We start from the raw sequence: 19,539 nt of genomic DNA, 5'->3' as shown, positions 1-19,539 counted from the left end.
GGACCCCCTTGGGGAAATTTCATAGCAATTTTGATGAGGTCGATACTCACTCAGGTAAGGTAATAATGGATGATTGACATTGGCACTGACATTGATTGACAGTCCGGACGGCACATGTAGCGATAGAGTGAGAGAGGGCACCCCCTTGCCCTTGTCTGGCCCTGCAAGCCTTGCATTGCCTTGCCGTTGATTCTCGTTGAGGTTTTGCCAAAGGTTTGTTCCCTCATACGGGTGATGTCTGTACAAAAGCGACTTGCTTCCCACTTCCTCCCTCGAACAAGAAACTCATCACACGTCTCCCTCTGGAACACATTCTCTTTTAAATACCCTCAGCCGCCCACCTCTGATCACTTGGCTCTTCTGTCCTCTTTTAGTGAATCACTTACACATACACACGCACCTTAAGCGAACGATATCGACGACTCGGACAGAAAAGACTAGACACCAAAGCTAGTCAACCCAACCCAAGCAACCTTTTGGCCTTGCCTCATCCATCAGGTTACCTTGACCTTTTCCAACCAAGCTTCGAAGCTAGCCAAATCTATCTATCCCAGCAAAGAACAGAACAGAACAACAGACAGAACAAGTCCCACACCCTCGTAATAATCGAGCCCCGTTTGTTTGACCCACACTTCATTCGACCATCCGACCGGCGCCACCCTGCTACCTTACTCTACCTACTACTCTGCAGCGTACCTGTGCCTTGTGCCTTGTGCCTGAATTGAACTGAACTCAACTACCAGCTGAGAAAGTAGCTGGCCAGGCTACTAGTACCGTATTACGGCAACGATCCGTCCATCCCATACCCCTTGCAAGGACGCTTGACAGAAGTTCAAGTCACCCCAATCCAAATAAAAAGGTTCTCCCCTCGGATCCTACCTCATTTGGGTCACTCAAAAAGCATAACTCTCCCCTTTCCCGCTCACTATTCAAGAGACACACCTGTCCCTCATCTGCCTTTACCTATTTATTGTATAATACTCTACAACACGCCTGCGACAATATCTCTCGCTCGTGTTTCCTATTTCAACCTTCTGGTGTCGACGTCTCGCCAAACACAACCAACTCCCACTCACCACCACTCCTTTACACCTCCGAAACACGCTCCAATTATATTGGTAACGCTCGCATCTTGAACACCATTCGGCTGTCTTCTCGCCTCTCTGTTCTCTGCCGCTTCAATCTTTCAGCCAATCCGCACTCACATTCGTTCAATACGTTTTGCATTCTTCGTCGCACCACGAAGAATATTCCTTGTAAGTCAAAATCGCTTAATCACAATCACTCCATTGGAATCCAATCTTTCGCGCTGGTGCCTGTCTTGGTTTCTTCTCTACTTGCACTTGATTGCCCTGGCTGTCTTTTTATTCATATATCACACTGTCCCCTTGCAGCATGAACTGACCAACAACGCAGTAACAACTCATTCACTTCCAATCTTCACCACAGACAACAACATTCACAATGATTGAAGGATCATCAACCCCTTCCAACATGGGCCGAGGAGCCTACGACACAACCGGTGTTCCCAAGCCTCCTCCCCGCCCCAGACCTTCATAAGAGTCTTTTCGCTTGAAATGTTGGATAAACTCTACACGTTTCCCAACCTAATGCGACTGACGACCACGCCATCAAGCCGGGCCACGCTGGCGGTTAGGCCTGTCCGGCGACGACATGACACTGCGCTCATCTTTCAGACGCGCGCTTCACACTCTTCCGCCTTTCTTCTCTTCGATTTAGAGCGACTTTTTACCAATTACGACACCTTTAATCATTTCAAGACAGTCGAGGAGCCGAATCACTCCTGGCTATAATGCTTTCCGGATACACTTTTTAATGCACATTCCTGTCGAAAACCATATACACAACGGCTCGGAGCCATCACTTGCTTCCCAGCAGCAAGCGAGAATTTCAGGGGAAACACTTTCTTGGGAACGATTTCACTCATTGTTATGACTGAGTGTCAATTTTCTTTATTTCACATTCAACATTCGTGGCGACGCGAATTTGTTCACATCTACATTGGGTTCAGCACGGGGCGTTTCAACATAGACGGTATCAAAACTGGGTTTGCTTTTTTCTTTCTTTCTATGTGTCTTTCTTTCTTCCTGGGATCGTCTTCTGTCGGCTCTCCATTCTCGACCCACAGCGTCTCCTTCGAAAACCAACTCTGAGTTTCAGCACCACTCACGTCAAGGGCGTTCTGAATCGGAATGCAGATCTGACTGGGATGGGGCTGTCTCAGATCGCCTCCGCGACAAGGGTTGGGGAATTGGGTGACCGAAACCGACATGGAGCGCCTGAAGACCGAGCCAAGAAGATCGAATACCACAAAGACACATATTGGAGTTTATTTTGATGCAAGGGTTTTGGGACGGATTACAAAAAACTGGGATCGGATGGGAAAAGATGTTTGATTTCAGCAATCGCATATAGACTTTGGGGGTTTTGCTTTTTGGTCTTATCACCCGGCCACCCCTTCGCTCGTTTCTTTTTTTTTCTTCTTTTCCTATTATTACTATTGGTTATGGGTGTGGCTGTCTTGGTCTGAGCTCCCTCACGGGAGGACCAGCAGCAATGGGATCCCTTGCGATATTCCCCGTGTACTATTTCTGGACTCTATTGGTGTACAAGACCTCAACTATTGGATTAGGATCGAGGAAGGGGGGAGAGATGGAAGCGAGACGATGCTCTAGCCGTGTTGCGAGCACTTGGGCTGGACTCAGGATTGATAGACGATACCCCCTACTTCGCGTCTCCCCCCTTCGAGTATCTCGACTGTATAGTATTTTATTAAACGCAAGACTTTTAGCTACACAGCGCAAGGAAACGAACAGGCTTTTAGGATTTGAGAAGAAATACAAATAATGGAGAATTATTCAATAACTATTTTGACTACCAAAACATGAGAAGTGATTGACTGGGACTGGCTTAGTGAACGAATACTTGTGCGTGTGGCAAGAAATCTATTTTCAGTACCGAATCTTATTACTCGCCGTGTTTGCCTTTTAAGGGAACCTGGACGCGAGGTGAGATAAGTTTGGATGAGAATTACTTGGACGAGGATTTGTGTGCTATGCTTGAAGCCGCAGTTTGTGTGACGAGCGGGTGATGACGAACCGGGGAGAAGAATCCGAGGACATGGGGGGAAACAGGAAACATGAAAGTGACGATAGAGTAAATTACAGTACATGAGATTGGTTGGGGTAACGCGCGCATACACAAGCACAAGATATCCAAGGTAGTAACTACTCGCTGTATTCGCGGGCACAGACTGCAGTTTACCTGGAATGGGAGAGGATGGAATGTTTACTACGAATCAAGGGAGTTGTTGATGGCCTAACCAATACGAAAGAATGGACTGGACTGTCACTGGGCTAGACAGAGAGGGCACGAGAAAACAAGACTATTTACTGTAGCAACAAACAGGTTGTTCAGTCAGGTCCAGGTTCAGGTTTGCTACCTATGTTGGGTTCCCATGTCCATGCGAATGGCAATTACAAAGGTAATGAAATGCCATTGAGCATTGCGCAACAAGGTAGAGCGTTGTTGGGTTAATAGATCCAAGTTACTGTCTTAGTAGTCTACTAAGGTGGTCTAGTTACCTGCTGTATCGAGATGGTCTAATGTCCTACCTACCTAAACTTGAGATGACACATAATTAAAATAGATTGGGCTGCAATAATGAATGACCATAAAATTGAAATGGGAATCCGTTGTGCCTGAATGCGAAATTATGCCAGTAACGCAAGGGGCCAAGCATGAATTGTTCACGGGCGAAGCGAGTCAGTGCGTGCCTATGCAACTCTGCAAAGCTGAGCTATGATGTTTCCATGGAACCCAAAAATAAATACATAAATGAAATACTTTTGCACTAAAACAAGGTACGACCTTTTTGGTGGTTGGTTGATGATGAATTGAATTGGTTGGGCGTGCGACGCTTGGATGATACAGTAGCTACGATACTATAAGTTGGTGGTGATGGCGTAGCCTAGTACTAAGTAATTGACTTTTGGGCTTTCAGGGGGCCGGCATTGATGTCGCAGCACAAGATACAAGGTGATACAGCAATGACGACGACTCTAACCGCGGGTACAGTTTCCGATATGATGAACAGAAGAAAAAGCTTAAAGCCAGACAAAAGGCCAAAGCAGAACAAGAAATACAGGACTCAAGCTTCATTGGGAACAAGACTATTGACTCTCAGGGAACAAGAGTTTCGATGGCTGGCGGTTGAGTTTTGGGGGCGCGTTTCATAGCCGTAGAGCAAACGTTGAAATGCTTGTGGCCAGGCCTAACGGGATTGAAGGTTCCGGGGGACACGAAAACGAGGACATCGTCGATAGAACACAGCCACGGCGTTTGATCTGAGCTCTTCTTCTATCTGTAACGAGGTAGTAGATAGAGTGCACAGCGGCAGCCGGCAGGCAGACATGACACGCAGGAGGTTCAGATGAAATAGTGGGCTAACATTGGGCTCATTAACATGCCACAGCTACCATTATACGGGTATAACCCTTAATTAGGGACATCTCAACCAGAAGGGTGGTGACACAAGTATGTAGACAAAAATCAGCCGAGGCTCAGCGTTCCGTATCCAGTCATGAGCCGCTCGTTTCACAATCTTGTCTCGGTACAGATACAGACAATTCAATAGGTCGGGTATCAACACGAGTCGCAACAAGTGGTCGAAACAAGTAACTCCAGAGAGCAAGGCAGAGCAAAAAAAAAGCAAGAGGATGCGACTCCAGCATTATGACTTATCGGATCGACAGTTTGCGCATCATACGTGGATCCTCCGTGTGCTCCGTACATCCATCTCCATCTTGGGGCCCTGTTTGCGACCAACGACAAAAAAAGAAAAAAAGGTTGCAATCTGATATCAGATGTCATCGCAAGGGAGTAGGAAAAAGAGGAAACAATCAAGGTGCAAGAATACGCGCCAACAAAAAAAGCAAAAATAAAAGGAGAGGATAAAGCCTTTATTCCTCATGGTCTAGACAAACACAGGCAAACAAAACAAAATAACAACCAAACAGCGATATGTTGTATGTCTCTCTACATGTATGTAGCCTTTTTGCAACTCATGCTACCACCTACTAATTACGGTATCTTGCATAAAGTGGATGCATGAGGCGTTACTGAGAAAAGAAACAAATCATGTTTATCTATTGGGCAACAAAGCGCAAACTCGTTTTTGGAGAAAGAGACAAGAGTCAAGAAAGACATTACCTGAGTCGTTTCTGTAAAAAGCAAAGAGAAAGGAAGCAATATGAGACATGAAAATCAATCAATTAGAGCGACATCAAAAGCAAAATATTACTGGTCGTTTTGGTTCTTTTTTTCCTTCCTTCCTCTTTCTCTCAGCCGGAAAAGTTAGTCAATCACCTACTAAGTTTTTAAAACCTTGTTAAGATAAATACTAATAAATTGTTAATGTCTGATGGGGAATTAGAATATCGGCTAATGCAAGATGACATTGACAGCTTCCTGCTTTGGGTTGCGGCGACGGGACGGGGACGGGGAAGGAGGGAACGGAGAATGGAGACTGGGGTGCAGCTGCAAGCTGCAGGAACAAAAGAACGGTACGGGCATGCCTTCCGATTTACCTGCTCTTTTTCCCAGGTCCAAGGTAAGGCAAGATCAGACAAAGTCCAGACGGAGGGTAACCCTGGGTAAGGGTAATGGAAAGTCTGCAGAAGGTACCAGTACGTACCTGGGGTACAGCACAGTACTTCCAGCAGAGTCTTGACCACATTGAGCATCGTGCGACGCCGGGCTAATGCAGCCTGACTCCCGGGACCGAAGCGTTGGGAATCGGTGGAGACGAGGGGGGGCCGCAGTGGAGTCAAATGGAAGTTCTTCAGGCAGGTGCAGCTGGGTGAGAACGCGGAAGGAAGGAAGGCAGGGGAGAGGGGGCGTGAGAGATTGATAGCGCAGGAACAACAGACACCAAAAGAACAAGAAGGAAGGAAGGAAGATAAAGGGAATTAATTAATTAATCACACAGGCGAGACGGGAATCTTGCATGGACATGGACAAGAACATGGGTATCTCACCATCACCTATATCAGGGATGCTACAGGGCGTGTGCATAGCACCAACGGTACCTTACATGACATGACAGCACAGGTCGGGATGCGACATGCCATGGCGATGATGATGGTTCATGGTATCAATCAAGTGGATACTGTCAAAGCAAATCTTGTCTTGTCTCGTCTAGGTTTGTTTCCCTCTGTCATTGTCAGTGCTACTCCACCACCACCACTACATACTACGTACTCTGCAACTCAGGTACCGTAAATGCAAGGCTGCAATATTTCAAGGTCCAGGGTGACGGGAAGGACGAAAGGAAGAGAAGAGAAAGAAAAGAAAAGAAAAGAAAAGAAAAGAAAAGAAAAGAAAAGAAAAGAAAAGCAAGGAGAGACAAGAGGACAAGGCTCGTTTATACGACAAACACACTAACCATAGGACATTACTGAGTTGCGAAAAAGTACAGGTATCAAACACATAATTATTCCGCAAAAACTAATACACGAGAGCAGGTTTCAAGATGCATGTTCTCTTAAACAGATAAAAACATATTAATCAAACTTCTAATGATGCAAGGCGCCTCTCTCCCACCCATATGGCACACTACTCTACAAACCTCGTGCATATCCAACGTCTGCTATACCGTCATTTTAGCCTATAACCCATAACGTATCATCGTCTGCGGAAGCACGACCCGAAATGCCTTGAAATCAATACATCACAACGCAACCGTTCCGAGACGAGGCTGAAGGAAAATGGAAAAATTCTATCGTCTCTGTTACCGTACCCAACAACTCGGTAACATGCATGGCAAGCATGGGAGAGAAGGGCCAAAAAGCTAGGCTTGCAACGTCGCAACGCTAAACAAAACAACACCAACGGTCGGGACATGAGGAATTGCACCTCCATCCGGGGAATTTGGAAACTGATTCCTAGTCCAGTGGAGAACGCGGAATAAGAAGAAGAAAAGAACAACACATGGAAGCAAAGGAAGCACAGGCCGGTATACGCACATGCGAAGCACGAACGGGAAAAAAGTCTTCTTTTTCTCACAGGGATCCAGAACCGAGGCAACGGCCACGGTAAACGGTACTGCATCCCCAGAAGCCGATGGGAACGGGACTTGAACAGATCTTCGACTTCATCTCGGCAATGGGACCCTTTTCCGTCAACTCCTCAAGCGAGAAGAAAAAAAGTCTAAACCATTGTGTAACTCGGCGGTTCTTTCAGCCTGTCTGTGCTTGACAGAAAGTCTCTGCCCCCAGTCCCCTCGCCTATAACGAGGCTCAACCTTTCAGGTTCCGGTTCCAGTTCACAGGGTTCAAGGCGGAAAGGTCAAGTCTTTCGGGAGAACCGGAAACCATGCACTGTCAAGGCGTCCCAGCCACCCGGGACTTGACTTGTAACCTTTCGCCCCTCCCTCTTCCCAGGAGAAAATCTGTACTGGTGCCAAACTGTCGGTCCTAAGGAGATGATGGGGCGAGTACTCTGTAGGGACAATCTCTCTTATAACGGAAGCTGGGGATGGGATCCCCCGAGGATCCATCTCATCGGCGACTACGCGAGGATGGAGAATCATTGACTGTTAGTTGGGTTGGGGACGGGGTCACGGTTTGATATGTTTGCCTTGATGTTTGCATTTGCGTTTGAGCCTCAGGGAATGATCAATTGTAAGACACGGCAAGCAGACACGGAGTGTTCTCGTAATCAGGCCCGAACTGTTTGTATGAGATTTCGATCACTGGTAATGTTTCCATATTGTGTTAAGCTTTTGAACTTGAAGTCAGATTAAACTTTGGTAGATGTTACTGAAACGATGCTATTATTAACAGAGTTCAAAGGGATCTTACTGTACACCAAACTGAAGGGATAGTATACTCCAGTTCGTTCTGAGAACCGTAACTAACTGTTACGTAGTCTCTCTCAGCCAATAATATGTGGTATGTCCTGTCAAAAATGGCAACTATATCAGCCTATGACAGGTCTGCATGTTAGTGATCACTTATACAACCGTAACGGACTCTTCAACGTGACAAGTGCCTGCATAACTCTATAAGCTAAGTAAACATACTTATACTTCTCTGTTTAAATCACGATATCTATCGATGTATGTCTATCATATGCCCCTCGTCTATGCCTTGCTGCAAACCAACTCAGGATAAACATCCCTACCCACAGTTAGCATAAACAAACTCTTTGGAGCATACCGTGGTCAACTTACGTTCTCCTCTGGAGAGGGCTGTCATTTCGAATCTTCTCCAAATATTCAAGATCAATGTCTACAAACCCAATATCCCCTACAGCACCCTCCTCCGGCGTGCCCTCATATTTTCCACCCTCCTCTTTCACCCCTTTGAGCTTTAGCACAACCTTCCCCCAAGGATCAATGATCATGCTCTGCCCCCAACTCGATCTCTTCTCGTTGTGTTTTCCAACTTGACCCGACGCAATGACGTAGCTCTGTGTCTCGATGGCTCTGGCCTTGAGAAGAGTCTCCCAGTGCACCGGTCCTGTCTGGCAGGTGAAGGCACTCGGGTATGTCAGTACCTGCGCTGGGTGGCTCTTCCACGCGCTGTGAGGACCGGGCTGGGCAAGTGCCAAGGGTGCCTCTGGAAAGCGTAGGTCGAAGCAGATGAGGCTTCCGATGCGGCCTATAGGCGTGTCGAAAGGTGCCGTGAGAGTTTTACCGGGCTGGACTGTGTCACTCTCCTTCATCTTGCCAAAGTCGAATGCGTGAAGCTTGTCATAAGTTGCTGTATCGTCGATTTGGCCATCTGCGTTGATGTAGATCGTTCGGTTCAGAATCCTCTTTGACTGCTCCTGTCCAATATCTGTCTCATCACGGTGGTGGATACCTACATGGACAGCAACGCGATGCTCTCGAGCTGCCTCCCGAAGACCGCTCACAAAAGATGACGTCGATTGAGGCTCTGCAAGTTCCAGTGACTCCTTGCCATCCGAGGCGATGTAGTCAGCCGCCTCTGGGAGAAATAAGACCTAAAGAGAATCTGTAAGTATACCGTGTGAGAAAGAACCAAAACCTCTCAAAGAGAAGTACCGCCGTTTTGGGAAGATAGTAAGACAAGATGCCTGAAGACTGAACCACACTAGAGTCTCCAAGACCTCTTAACGAGCAGAGTTCTGAAGTGTGGTTGTCTCACGGTTGATTCAGCCGACTGACTCCCTTAAATCCAGATCATGTGTCTCTTTTTTCTGAATTTTGACGAGTCTCTTTTTGGACATCTCGATTAAGGGATATAGAGATTCCTTTATCCGGGGCCAGAAACTTGCAGGCGACCAGTCATAAACTTGACAGTACTCAGTCAGTCAGTCACTCACCTTCGCTTGTCCCCGGGCTGCACTCGCCACCAGTTTAACACATTGTTCTAGATTACCCTTGATCGACTTCGTTGAGCAGATCTGGCCGATTGCCTAGGGCCGCAAACGAATTAGTCTGGATGCTTAATAGTGCATATATCATACCAGCTTGAAGCAAGGGAGGGAGGGCTATGATGCACCCCCCTCCATGATCGTAAAGAGAGAGAGGAAAGGGAACCAACCGCAATTGCCATATTGATGAGTGCTGTATCGCCAAGACTATGGATCCTCTTGAACGGGTTTGAGCGTTGAGATCTGGATGCCAGGTTAGTTGATGATTCTCCCTTGACGTTACTGAAAGTGGAAGTTGGTTACTTATAGTAGTTGAAGGGCGTGAGTGTATGTGCTGTCTTGAAGCTGTAATTTAGGCCAGGTCTCTGGTTTTTTGTCTCTGTTTCCTTTGTGTCAAGCAGGTAGATCCGGACCCTTCCGAGTTTTCAATTAAATCAAAGTTGCGTGCTCAACAAGCAATTGACTGAATAGTCCAGGTATCTAACTGTTGATAAGGGAGGGAGAAAACGACGATGCAAGCTGTAGTCCCACTTTTCCTCTAAGTGGAATCATTTGTCATTGACTCTGTCAAGCAACCGCAAACAAGGAAGGCTAAAGAGAAGAGGCACTTTCTATCCGTACTTTCTTCTCCCTTGACTCAAGAAAAGGAATGTCCCCGTCACCAATTTTCACAAACATCAATGATCAGCGCAGGGTAAAAACTCTAAAGTCGAGTTAAATTGAAGCTAACTTCATGTCCAAATGTCCAAAGTACAAAGAGTTTTGATTCTTCTCGTCTCTGATTTCTCCCTGGACTTTTCTCTCCTCTCCTCTCCTCTCCTCTGCTGTTTCCCCCTTCACCCCTTTCGCTGACCAGTAACCGCTCCTCTAGTGAGTTCAGGCTTCAGTCAGTTGACTAGGTAGGTAAGAAGTGATGACCTCGTGTCAGACATGAAATCTCTCGAGAAATACATGCCGCTTGCCCTTTCGCTTGGTACGCATCGTGCCCACCAGTGTTGAATTCCCTTCTGCCCCAAGAGGCCCCCTCTTAACCCTTCATGCTATCAGTTCATCGTCTTATTTCCTGCTGTGCAGTGCATGCCAAATACTGCCTTTCCCCCTAAGTCATGCCTTTAGTTGAAAAAAAAAGAAACATAAAACGCCGTGCTAAGTAATATCACAAGAGATGTACGCCGCGCAGGGTATCTTCCTCTAGCTCTCTCTCCTGGCCCTGGCTAAACGTCACCAATTCGTTCTCCCCTGTTTCTGTCTTCTTTCTCTCCACGTCTTCCATTACGTCGCCGTATTTTCGTAGTTGTAGCAATCATTACTTGGGGTTCGAGGCGTCCAGGTACAGGTACGCTCTTTGAAGTGCCTTGGCTTCTCGTCCATCTCTCTCTAGTACTGCAGCCCAATCACGCAGCTGAATGTTGCGCCCCTTTTCTTTATCTTCCCTCCATGTGCCGAGTCGGTTGCGTCCTTCAGTGGTCATGGCCATGTTTGCTGGCGCCGGCGCCGCTCCGGCTCCTCCAGGTCCTTTTCCAAGCCCTGGAGCGCTCCTGGTTGGTGTGCTCGCTCCACTGCCTCCGCGTCCGACGTTCATCCAGTCGTACGTCTTGCCTGTTTTCTTCTTGCCAAACAGACCACCCTTGCCTCCAAAACCAGCAAAGAGACTACTGGTTGTGTTCTGACTCTGATGATTATCGATCTCAGCAGCTTTCATCTGCTGGTTCTTCTTGATCTCCTTCTTAGTCATGCTCTTGGGGGCTTCCGGAGCCGCGGTGCCGGGAGTGCCGGGAGCCACGCTGCCCGCACGCGAAGTTGTGCTTCCAGAGTCCGGTATTCCGTCTTTGCGCTTTTGTCGTTTACGAAGTCGTGCTTCCTCCCAGTCACGCTCCTGTCTTGCAAGGTCTCGCATCGTAGTTGTCATGTAAGATGATACTTTAGGTAACTTAACGGGAGGTGCACCGCTTGTTAACCCGGCTGTGTCGCTAGAGCCTGTAAAATGTGAGTATAAACAGAAGATATATCCCTGGCTCTACTTACGTTTTAACGGATTTGTGCTGTCCCCATCCGCGCTTTCCACAGTAGCCTCAACACCATTGATTGAGTCGGTTGGCTTCTCGATGGGCTCTAGAGGCTCGGCATTCATAGGGGCAGCTGCTGGAACCCACTCTTCAGGTACATCCCCATGAGACGTCTTCTGTCGGTTCGTTGCCACCAAATGCGCGTCTTCGACTAATTCCCGGAGTCTCTGTTTCGTAGCAATCGACATTAATGCTAGCTGATCAACCAGATAAGCATCGTGCGGAATGTATGAGCCTGTCGTGTGAACCATGGTCGAATCTGGACCTGGAGTCACCTTGACAGTCACCTTTGGCGCAGCAAACTGTTCCGGAAGTCTCATCTTTCCCATAGTCTGACTGTTGTTCTTCAGGTCTAGGTTCAGCCCCAAATGGTGTTCTCGTGCTATCTTGTCCGCACGTCGATGCAGCATGGCGACCAGCAAAAACGGTTCACTGATTTCCTGTGTTCGCTGAAGTGCAAGTCGCATCGATGACTCTGACCAAGCCCTCTCTGCTTGCTGTGCAGCAAACTGTTCCTGCTGTTGGTCTTGAACGGGTTGGGCAGGTTGATTTGCTGGACCTGCACCGTAAAATGTTGACTTGGGCCCAGGTGGCTGGTGAGCAAATCCTGTCCGTGCTTCATCGAAACCGGTCGCGTAAAGATCATTCATGTATTGCTCCTCAGCTCGAAGATCGATGCCCGTACCAGCAAGCGAATCTGTCACATCGTATTCATAGTCCTTTGTCGGTCGCTCAGCTGGTCTCTGTGGGGGACCCATCACACTTGGACCAGGAGTTGGAACCGCCAATTGACCGGGACCTGAAAGTGGCACAGGCGTCATCGTTACATTCGTGTATTGAGGCACAGGTGTCTGCGGTTGTTGGGGCTGTTGAATCGGAGGCGTCGAATTCGGTCGCACGTCTGGAAGATTAAGGCCAGGCGTCGTATGCCCATTGGTGTAAGGTGTAGAATACGCCTGTGGTAGAGCAGGACTTTGCGCAAAGGCAGGAGATCCTGTCGCAGCAGGTGGCGTTGCTGTGGCGCCTGGGCTCGCAGCATAGGGAGATGTAGCATAGGGAGATTCTGGTTGAGAGGAAGGGCCTTCCGTTCGAACTCGTTTCTGAGGTGGGAGGGCAAAGGTCGGCTGCGACGCGGCGGGCGACGGGGAATGCTGCGGCGGAGAGAAGGCGCGAGGCGGCACCTGAACCTGCGTCTGGGTCTGAGGCTGTGTCTGTGGTTGTGGTTGGGCCATGATGAAATGCCGTGTTCGTGACTGTCTTGTCGATCGAAAAGCGTGCCAAGGTCGAGAAGGAAGATAGGTGTTGGTGAATGAGTGTGTTAGCTCAGCAGGCGAATGAGCCTGTCAAATCGATCGCGACGCCTCCCATCCGACGCGCTCAATCTCGACGGGGCTCTCGGGGAAGCTATAAAACCGATCAATAGACGATGAATTCGTAACTGGAAGGCGTTGGAATTGCGCTTTCAGATGGAGGCGTTGTATAGCGTCGTTGGGCGAATATGATAATTGGCTGGGGGTGCTATGAAGGAAGGAGCTTCACCTGTAAAACAGATGTCGCGTAGTTTTAACGTCACGTGCGCAGAGCCTCTCTTTCGAAATATGGGGGAAGGACGGAGCTATGTGCAGACGACAAAAAGCTGCCTGCAATAATGATAAGACCCACTTGAGCAAACACTGCTGAGCCCCACAAATATGCACCTTCCCTAATAGCATACGTCTATTTTTTATTGACACCTGCAGCTATCTCCCTAAAAAGAAAAGACCGGTTTTTATCCGTTCATTGTTCAAACGCGTCTGCGTTTATGCCCATATTGTCCGCCTATTCATTCATCCATACGTTCATTCACTCTCATTGTTACAGCTGTTGATCATTGTCGCAATCAGTGAACCACAGCGTTGTTGCTATCGGTGGCTCAGTGCCGTTCTACTGATTGTCTATATAGAAGTTTCTTGCGCCGAGTGTGAAGCGAGCTACAGCTCGGCACCTCCTCGAAATGGCATCCAAACGAAAAGCTGCCGCTATGAACGCGGCCGCAGCCGAAGAACCAGTAGATCCGTCAGATGAGCTCATGTTTCTTTGCCTAGGAGGAGGAAACGAAGTCGGAAGGTCATGCCACATTATTCAGTACAAAGGAAAGACGGTCATGGTAAGCGATCGACAAGTCAGTCTATCATCAGCCAGTCTAATACCCATTGCTAGCTTGATGCCGGTCAACATCCTGCATATGATGGACTCGCCGCATTGCCTTTCTACGACGACTTTGATTTGAGCACTGTCGACGTGCTCCTTATCAGCCAGTAAGCGATCCCTTCTTCCCACCCCCGCGACGATATACATAGGCTGGACAGGGCGAGGGACGAAGTTTTGTTGTTTCGTGATGTGATGGAACGGACAGTCCAGTACAGGACACCACTGCCCTGTACTGTCACGGCCAATATTGTGCTTGTGTGATGTCGATATCCATGATTATGCTTCTTGTATGCCATATCAATACAATACAGTCTTTGCCCATTTTCCTTACGCCCTTGCTATTCGTCCTTGTGATGCTGCCCTGTCCTGAAATCGCCAGTCGCCAACCTCATAGCTAGCCAACCGCCATCTTGAGAACTATAGCTAATCGGACACAGTTTCCATATTGACCATGCGGCATCATTACCATACGTCCTCGCCAAGACCAACTTCAGGGGGCGCGTCTTCATGACACATCCTACCAAAGCTATCTACAAATGGCTTATCCAGGACAGCGTCCGAGTTGGCAACACCTCGTCCAATCCAACCACACAGCCTGTTTACACTGAGCAAGACCATTTAAATACCTTTCCTCAGATCGAGGCTATCGACTACCACACCACGCACACCATCTCCTCCATCAGAATCACCCCTTATCCAGCCGGCCATGTCCTCGGTGCCGCCATGTTTCTCATTGAGATTGCTGGTCTCAACATCTTCTTCACAGGTGACTACTCGCGTGAACAAGATCGACATCTTGTCTCGGCAGAAGTTCCCAAGGGTGTCAAAATTGACGTTCTCATCACGGAGTCCACGTATGGTATTGCCTCTCATGTTCCTCGTCTGGAAAGAGAGCAGGCCCTCATGAAGTCGATTACAAGTATTCTCAACAGAGGCGGTCGAGTGCTCATGCCAGTATTTGCTTTGGGACGAGCCCAAGAGCTGCTTTTGATTCTGGACGAGTACTGGGGGAAGCATGCCGATTTCCAGAAGTACCCCATTTATTATGCAAGTAATCTTGCGAGGAAATGTATGCTCATCTACCAGACATATGTCGGTGCCATGAATGACAACATCAAGCGTCTCTTCCGTGAGCGCATGGCTGAGGCCGAGGCATCCGGTGATGGTGCGGGCAAGGGAGGGCCGTGGGATTTTAAGTACATCCGCTCGCTCAAAAACTTGGACAGGTTCGACGATGTAGGCGGCTGCGTCATGCTTGCCAGCCCTGGTATGCTTCAGAACGGTGTCAGTCGTGAACTACTAGAAAGATGGGCGCCCAGCGAGAAGAACGGCGTTATTATCACTGGTTACAGTGTCGAAGGCACAATGGCCAAGCAGATCATGCAGGAGCCCGACCAAATCCAGGCTGTCATGTCTCGTAGTATGGCTGGTGCCCGGCGTATGCCCGGCGGCGATGGCGAGAAGGTTCTTATTCCTCGACGATGCAGTGTCCAGGAGTACTCATTCGCTGCTCACGTTGATGGCGTCGAGAACCGCGAGTTTATCGAGGAGGTTCAAGCACCAGTTGTTGTACGTCTACTATTATCCTGACTTCGCAAGAACATCGAACTAACTTGATTGCAGATTCTTGTCCATGGAGAGCAGCACAATATGATGCGACTGAAGTCCAAACTTCTGTCACTCAATGCTAACAAAACTGCGAAAGTCAAAGTTTACTCTCCTCGCAACTGTGAAGAACTACGCATCCCCTTCAAAGCCGACAAGACAGCCAAGGTTGTAGGAAAGCTCGCCTCTATTCAGCCTCCTCAGAGCATTCACCCCGATCAGACTGCTACGCCTCCTCTTGTCACCGGCGTGCTTGTGCAGAATGATTTCAAACTGTCTCTCATGGCACCTGAGGATCTCCGCGAGTACGCAGGTCTCAACACTACCACCATCACGTGCAAGCAGCGCCTCACTCTCAGCGCTGCAGGTGTCGATCTTGTCAAGTGGGCTCTTGAGGGCACCTTTGGTAATATTGAAGAGCTTCCTGAAATGCGTCGTGCAAAGAATGGCCAAAACGGACATGCTGACATGATGATTACGGATGGCGACGACGAAACGAAGCAAGAGGATGCAGATGAAGAGGTTGCCAGCCTTGTTGCAGCTTACCTGGTTATGGGTTGTGTTTCAGTTCGATATCGGACAAACGGCGAAGTTGAGCTTGAATGGGAGGGCAACATGCTCAACGATGGCATCGCCGACTCCGTAATGGCGGTTCTCTTCTCCGTTGAGAGCTCTCCTGCGGCCGTCAAGCGCTCATCCGCAAAGCACTCACATTCACATGACCTTCCAGAAGTGAACCCTCACCATTCCGCCACTCCTGAGGAACGTCTTGAGCGTCTCCTGTGGTTCCTTGAAGCCCAGTTCGGCCAAGACAATGTCGCTCCTGTCACTACCCCTAAGCTACCTCCTCTGGAAGATGCTGATGATAAGACTAAGAACGAAGGTGAAGACGAAGACGCGATGAAGACAGATGAGGACGGCGAGGACACGCAACTCCAGGAGAGACAGCAAAAGGAAATTGAGCGATTGCATAAGATTGGCATTCCGGTTCCTGGAGTATCGATCAAAGTTGATAAGATGTCTGCCACAGTATGGCTGGAGGATCTCGAGGTCGAGTCTAGCCACAAGGTATTTGCTGACCGAGTGAGAGCTGTTGTGGAGAGGGCTATCGAGGTGACAGCACCTCTCTGGGGTTAAAGCGCAATTATACTACTGCGATGGTTTGGCTACATCATGTAACTACTACAGAATCTAATTGAGTTCCATGTTTACGAAGGGGCGAAACCCAAAATGGTTATTAGATAACGTCCTTTAAATCAAGAATAAGCATGGCAAGAAACCAGTCTTTCTAATGTGCACTATGCTACTTAATGATACAGTAATGATACCAAAGTCTACTGCTATAACAGACACCGCGATATAAACGACCCTCCCAATTAACCTAATTAACCCAAGTAGTCCTTGAGCTCTTCCGACTCTTCCAGCAGAGTGTTGAACGAGAAAGGCGCAAAAGGCCAACCCGCAAACTCGGCAAACTTGGAGAACGACTCGACCCAAGCAAGACGAAGGGAGTGCAACATGGCACTGGTACCCTCCATACAGACGAGAATAGCAATGGCTGGGAAAGGTCAGCAGGGGTGTCAAATGTAGCTGGAATTGAATACAACTTACTCAAAAAGAACCACATAGTGAAGCAGACAACGATCATAATGACGCCCATAATGCCTGGCGTCTTCAGAGCAGGACCAAGGGTCATGGACCATAGCACTATGCTGAGCTGCTGATGAGCAAGGGACAGGGCCCAGAGACGGAGGTAAGAAGCAGTGTGGGAAACACAGTTAAGACAGAACTCTGAACATTTGTTAGCATAGGGAGATCAATTAATCATGAATAACTTACCAATGGTGTGGATGACCTGGTGGATCATAACTTCACTGAACTCAAACTCCTCGTGTTCCTCATCAATATTTTGAGAGATCATAGCAACTCCCTCGCCATCCTCATCGAAGCTGTTGCCGTGGCCGTTGGGCTCATCTTCGTCACCGTCCAAAGCACTAACCCGGGAAGTTTCACCTATACTACGGTAACCCTTGGCGCGTGCGCGGTTGTTCTCCCATCGAAGGTAGAAAGGCTTGAGGCAAAGGAGAATGGGGACCTGAATGAACGCCAGAAGCAAGAGAACAACCTGGACAAAACCTTGTCCAGCGTAGAGCTCTTGGCCCTCAGGGATGGTTCCGGGTTGCAGGAACATGTAGATGAGCATGTTCAATAGACCGGGAGGATTGAGCTTGAGACCGTTCCAATCAACGGACCACTTGTAAATAATGCAGAGAACAAGGTAACCGAAGATAGACTGGAAGAAAATCATACCAGGGATGAAGTTACCCCAGATGTCGATGGGCTTCTTGAAGTGGCGAGCGTTGATGTAAGCGAAGCAGAGAGAGTAAGTCATGTGAGCCCAACCCAGAATGATACTCATCTTCATCTTCAAACTGTTGCTGAATAGAAGGTCGTTCTCACTACCGTGCCAAGCATAATCAAGACCGAAGGGGTATCGGTATCCCTCGTCGTTCAGAGTGGCAATGATAGAAGTGGTGTTGCTATAATTATCAGGCTTCTTCCACTCCCACGCGCTAGGGAAGAGTGTCATGGACATGGAGAAGACATCGTTGTAGACAAGACCAGTAAAGACAGAAAAGACAGCCATGACGAGGGCAATGTAACGACCGTAGAAGATCATGGCAAAGAGCTCAAAGCTGACCTTCTTGAGTGACTTTTCCCAGTAAATCATAGCGAGGGCGGCTGAAAGCATGATGATGGCGTGGCCAAAATCACCAAACATGACAGCGAACAAGAAAGGGAAGGTAACAAAGACGGGCATGGCCGGGTTGACTTCTTGGTAAGTGGCGGTACCGTAAGCGTTGACGATGGTCTGGAAACCCTCAGTGAACTTGTTGGTCTTCAGGTAAGTTGGCGGCGTCTTGTTGCTTTGGATCTTGTTGATAATGGAAGGGACGGAGAGACCAGCCCTGTTAGTAACCTCCTGGAGTGTCGTCCTGATCAAGGGAAGATCGTTGGTGGGAACCCAAGCCTCGGCGATGAGAGTTCGTCGAGCGCTGTCGTAGGAGAAGTTGTTGAGTGCATTATACACAGCCTTCTCCTTGGCGACAAGAACCATCCAGGCCGAGAGCGACTGAGAGATCTGGTTGAGCTCTGCCTGAAGAGTGGCCTGGGTGTTCTGGAGAACGTTTTGAACATCCTCGAGACGGTTGTTGACCTCGTGAATCTGGTCACGTCGGAGGTCGCTGTTCTCATCAACGTTGTAAACGTCGGCGCCCATGGACTCGGAGATCTTGCGGATCTTGTTGAGAATCTCCTTGCCGTGAGCGAAGATGACGAAGACGTTCTTGTTGATGGCCTCGTTGTTGGTAGGGTCAATCAAGGGCTCGGGAATCTCAGACTGGTTCATGTAGAGGTTGCCACGCAGAGTTCGCCAGAGGATGCGCTCAAAAGAAGCAACTCTGTCTCTAGCAATGACTCCAGCAACAAAGCCAATGTTCATGCCGGAGAAGGAGCGATCAGCGTCGGCGCCACTCTGGTTGTTCTCGATGTCGGACAGCAGGGGAGCATCGTCGTTGTCTGTAGATGCGCGAATCTCCTCAACATTGCCGTGAGCGCGGTCAAAGAAGCTGCCGGCCTCGCGAAGAACCCATCGCCACTCGGTCAGGTCGCCCTCGCGCTTCTTCAAAGTCTCGTAACTCTCGTTAAGGGCGGAAACACGCTGCTCCAATTTCTGGCTGCGCTCGGCAAGCTCGTCGATTTCGGAAGTCGATGGGGATGCAAGTCTTTCGACGTCGAGGTCCAGCTTCCGGAGCGGGATACCGATCTTGTCCATCTGCGCGTAAAAGTATCCTGCGATGTGTTAGACTCGTTTGTTTTGGTGGATCCCGATGGATGACGTACGCAGCTGTCGCTCAACATTATCGAGACGTCGAATCTCCTGAGTGAAGGTACGTTGGAAGGCGCTAACATTCTCGTTGAGCTGTATTGAAGAATTGATGGATTAGTCGATGTTGATGATGCAAAAGGTTGATGGATGGTTTCGCCTACATCGCGGAACTGGCAGAGGCCAAGCTCTCCGAGCGCAGTAACAACTTCGCGACCGATTTCATTGGAAACATAGAGTTGGACCATACTCATGTCCGCAGAGCGGAACGGAGTGTCGGGTTTGGGAGCCATGATGCCGTCCGTTTAGCACCAAAGCTGTATAATCGTTGATTTGAAGCTTATTCAAGGAGCAAGGCACGCTGCGGCG

The 19,539-nt window shown here is 48.8% G+C and overlaps 4 protein-coding genes across 4 annotated transcripts, besides 3 other annotated features; 1 reads left to right on the top strand and 3 right to left on the bottom strand.

Annotated features, from left to right (window-relative positions):
• Positions 1 to 2,074: 2,074 nt before the first annotated feature.
• Positions 2,075 to 2,110: a microsatellite.
• Positions 2,111 to 6,347: 4,237 nt separating this feature from the next.
• Positions 6,348 to 6,417: a microsatellite.
• A 1,747-nt stretch (positions 6,418 to 8,164) lies between these two features.
• On the bottom strand, positions 8,165 to 9,605 carry FPSE_09965 (uncharacterized protein; the record flags this gene model as incomplete). Its single annotated transcript, XM_009263082.1, has 3 exons — positions 8,165 to 8,201; positions 8,255 to 9,030; positions 9,594 to 9,605. The coding sequence occupies 3 exons, from the start codon at positions 9,603 to 9,605 to the stop codon at positions 8,165 to 8,167; spliced, it is 825 nt and encodes a 274-aa protein (XP_009261357.1).
• A 612-nt stretch (positions 9,606 to 10,217) lies between these two features.
• Positions 10,218 to 10,246: a microsatellite.
• Positions 10,247 to 10,729: 483 nt separating this feature from the next.
• Positions 10,730 to 12,721, bottom strand: FPSE_09964 (uncharacterized protein; the record flags this gene model as incomplete). The annotated part of the gene is made up of 2 exons (XM_009263081.1): positions 10,730 to 11,400; positions 11,449 to 12,721. The coding sequence occupies 2 exons, from the start codon at positions 12,719 to 12,721 to the stop codon at positions 10,730 to 10,732; spliced, it is 1,944 nt and encodes a 647-aa protein (XP_009261356.1).
• A 761-nt stretch (positions 12,722 to 13,482) lies between these two features.
• FPSE_09963 (uncharacterized protein) lies at positions 13,483 to 16,421 on the top strand (the record flags this gene model as incomplete). Its single annotated transcript, XM_009263080.1, has 4 exons — positions 13,483 to 13,635; positions 13,689 to 13,786; positions 14,117 to 15,248; positions 15,303 to 16,421. The coding sequence occupies 4 exons, from the start codon at positions 13,483 to 13,485 to the stop codon at positions 16,419 to 16,421; spliced, it is 2,502 nt and encodes an 833-aa protein (XP_009261355.1).
• A 248-nt stretch (positions 16,422 to 16,669) lies between these two features.
• FPSE_09962 (uncharacterized protein) lies at positions 16,670 to 19,463 on the bottom strand (the record flags this gene model as incomplete). Its single annotated transcript, XM_009263079.1, has 5 exons — positions 16,670 to 16,842; positions 16,896 to 17,075; positions 17,124 to 19,136; positions 19,188 to 19,266; positions 19,335 to 19,463. 5 exons carry the CDS (start codon positions 19,461 to 19,463, stop codon positions 16,670 to 16,672), a joined length of 2,574 nt encoding a protein of 857 aa, XP_009261354.1.
• Between the last annotated feature and the right edge of the window lie 76 nt (positions 19,464 to 19,539).

Source organism: Fusarium pseudograminearum, chromosome 1 (genome assembly GCF_000303195.2).
Source record: "Fusarium pseudograminearum CS3096 chromosome 1, whole genome shotgun sequence".
NCBI classification, from domain to species: domain Eukaryota; kingdom Fungi; phylum Ascomycota; class Sordariomycetes; order Hypocreales; family Nectriaceae; genus Fusarium; species Fusarium pseudograminearum.
Note: the sequence above shows the minus strand (reverse complement) of the source record. Positions and strands in the feature narration are given on the sequence as shown.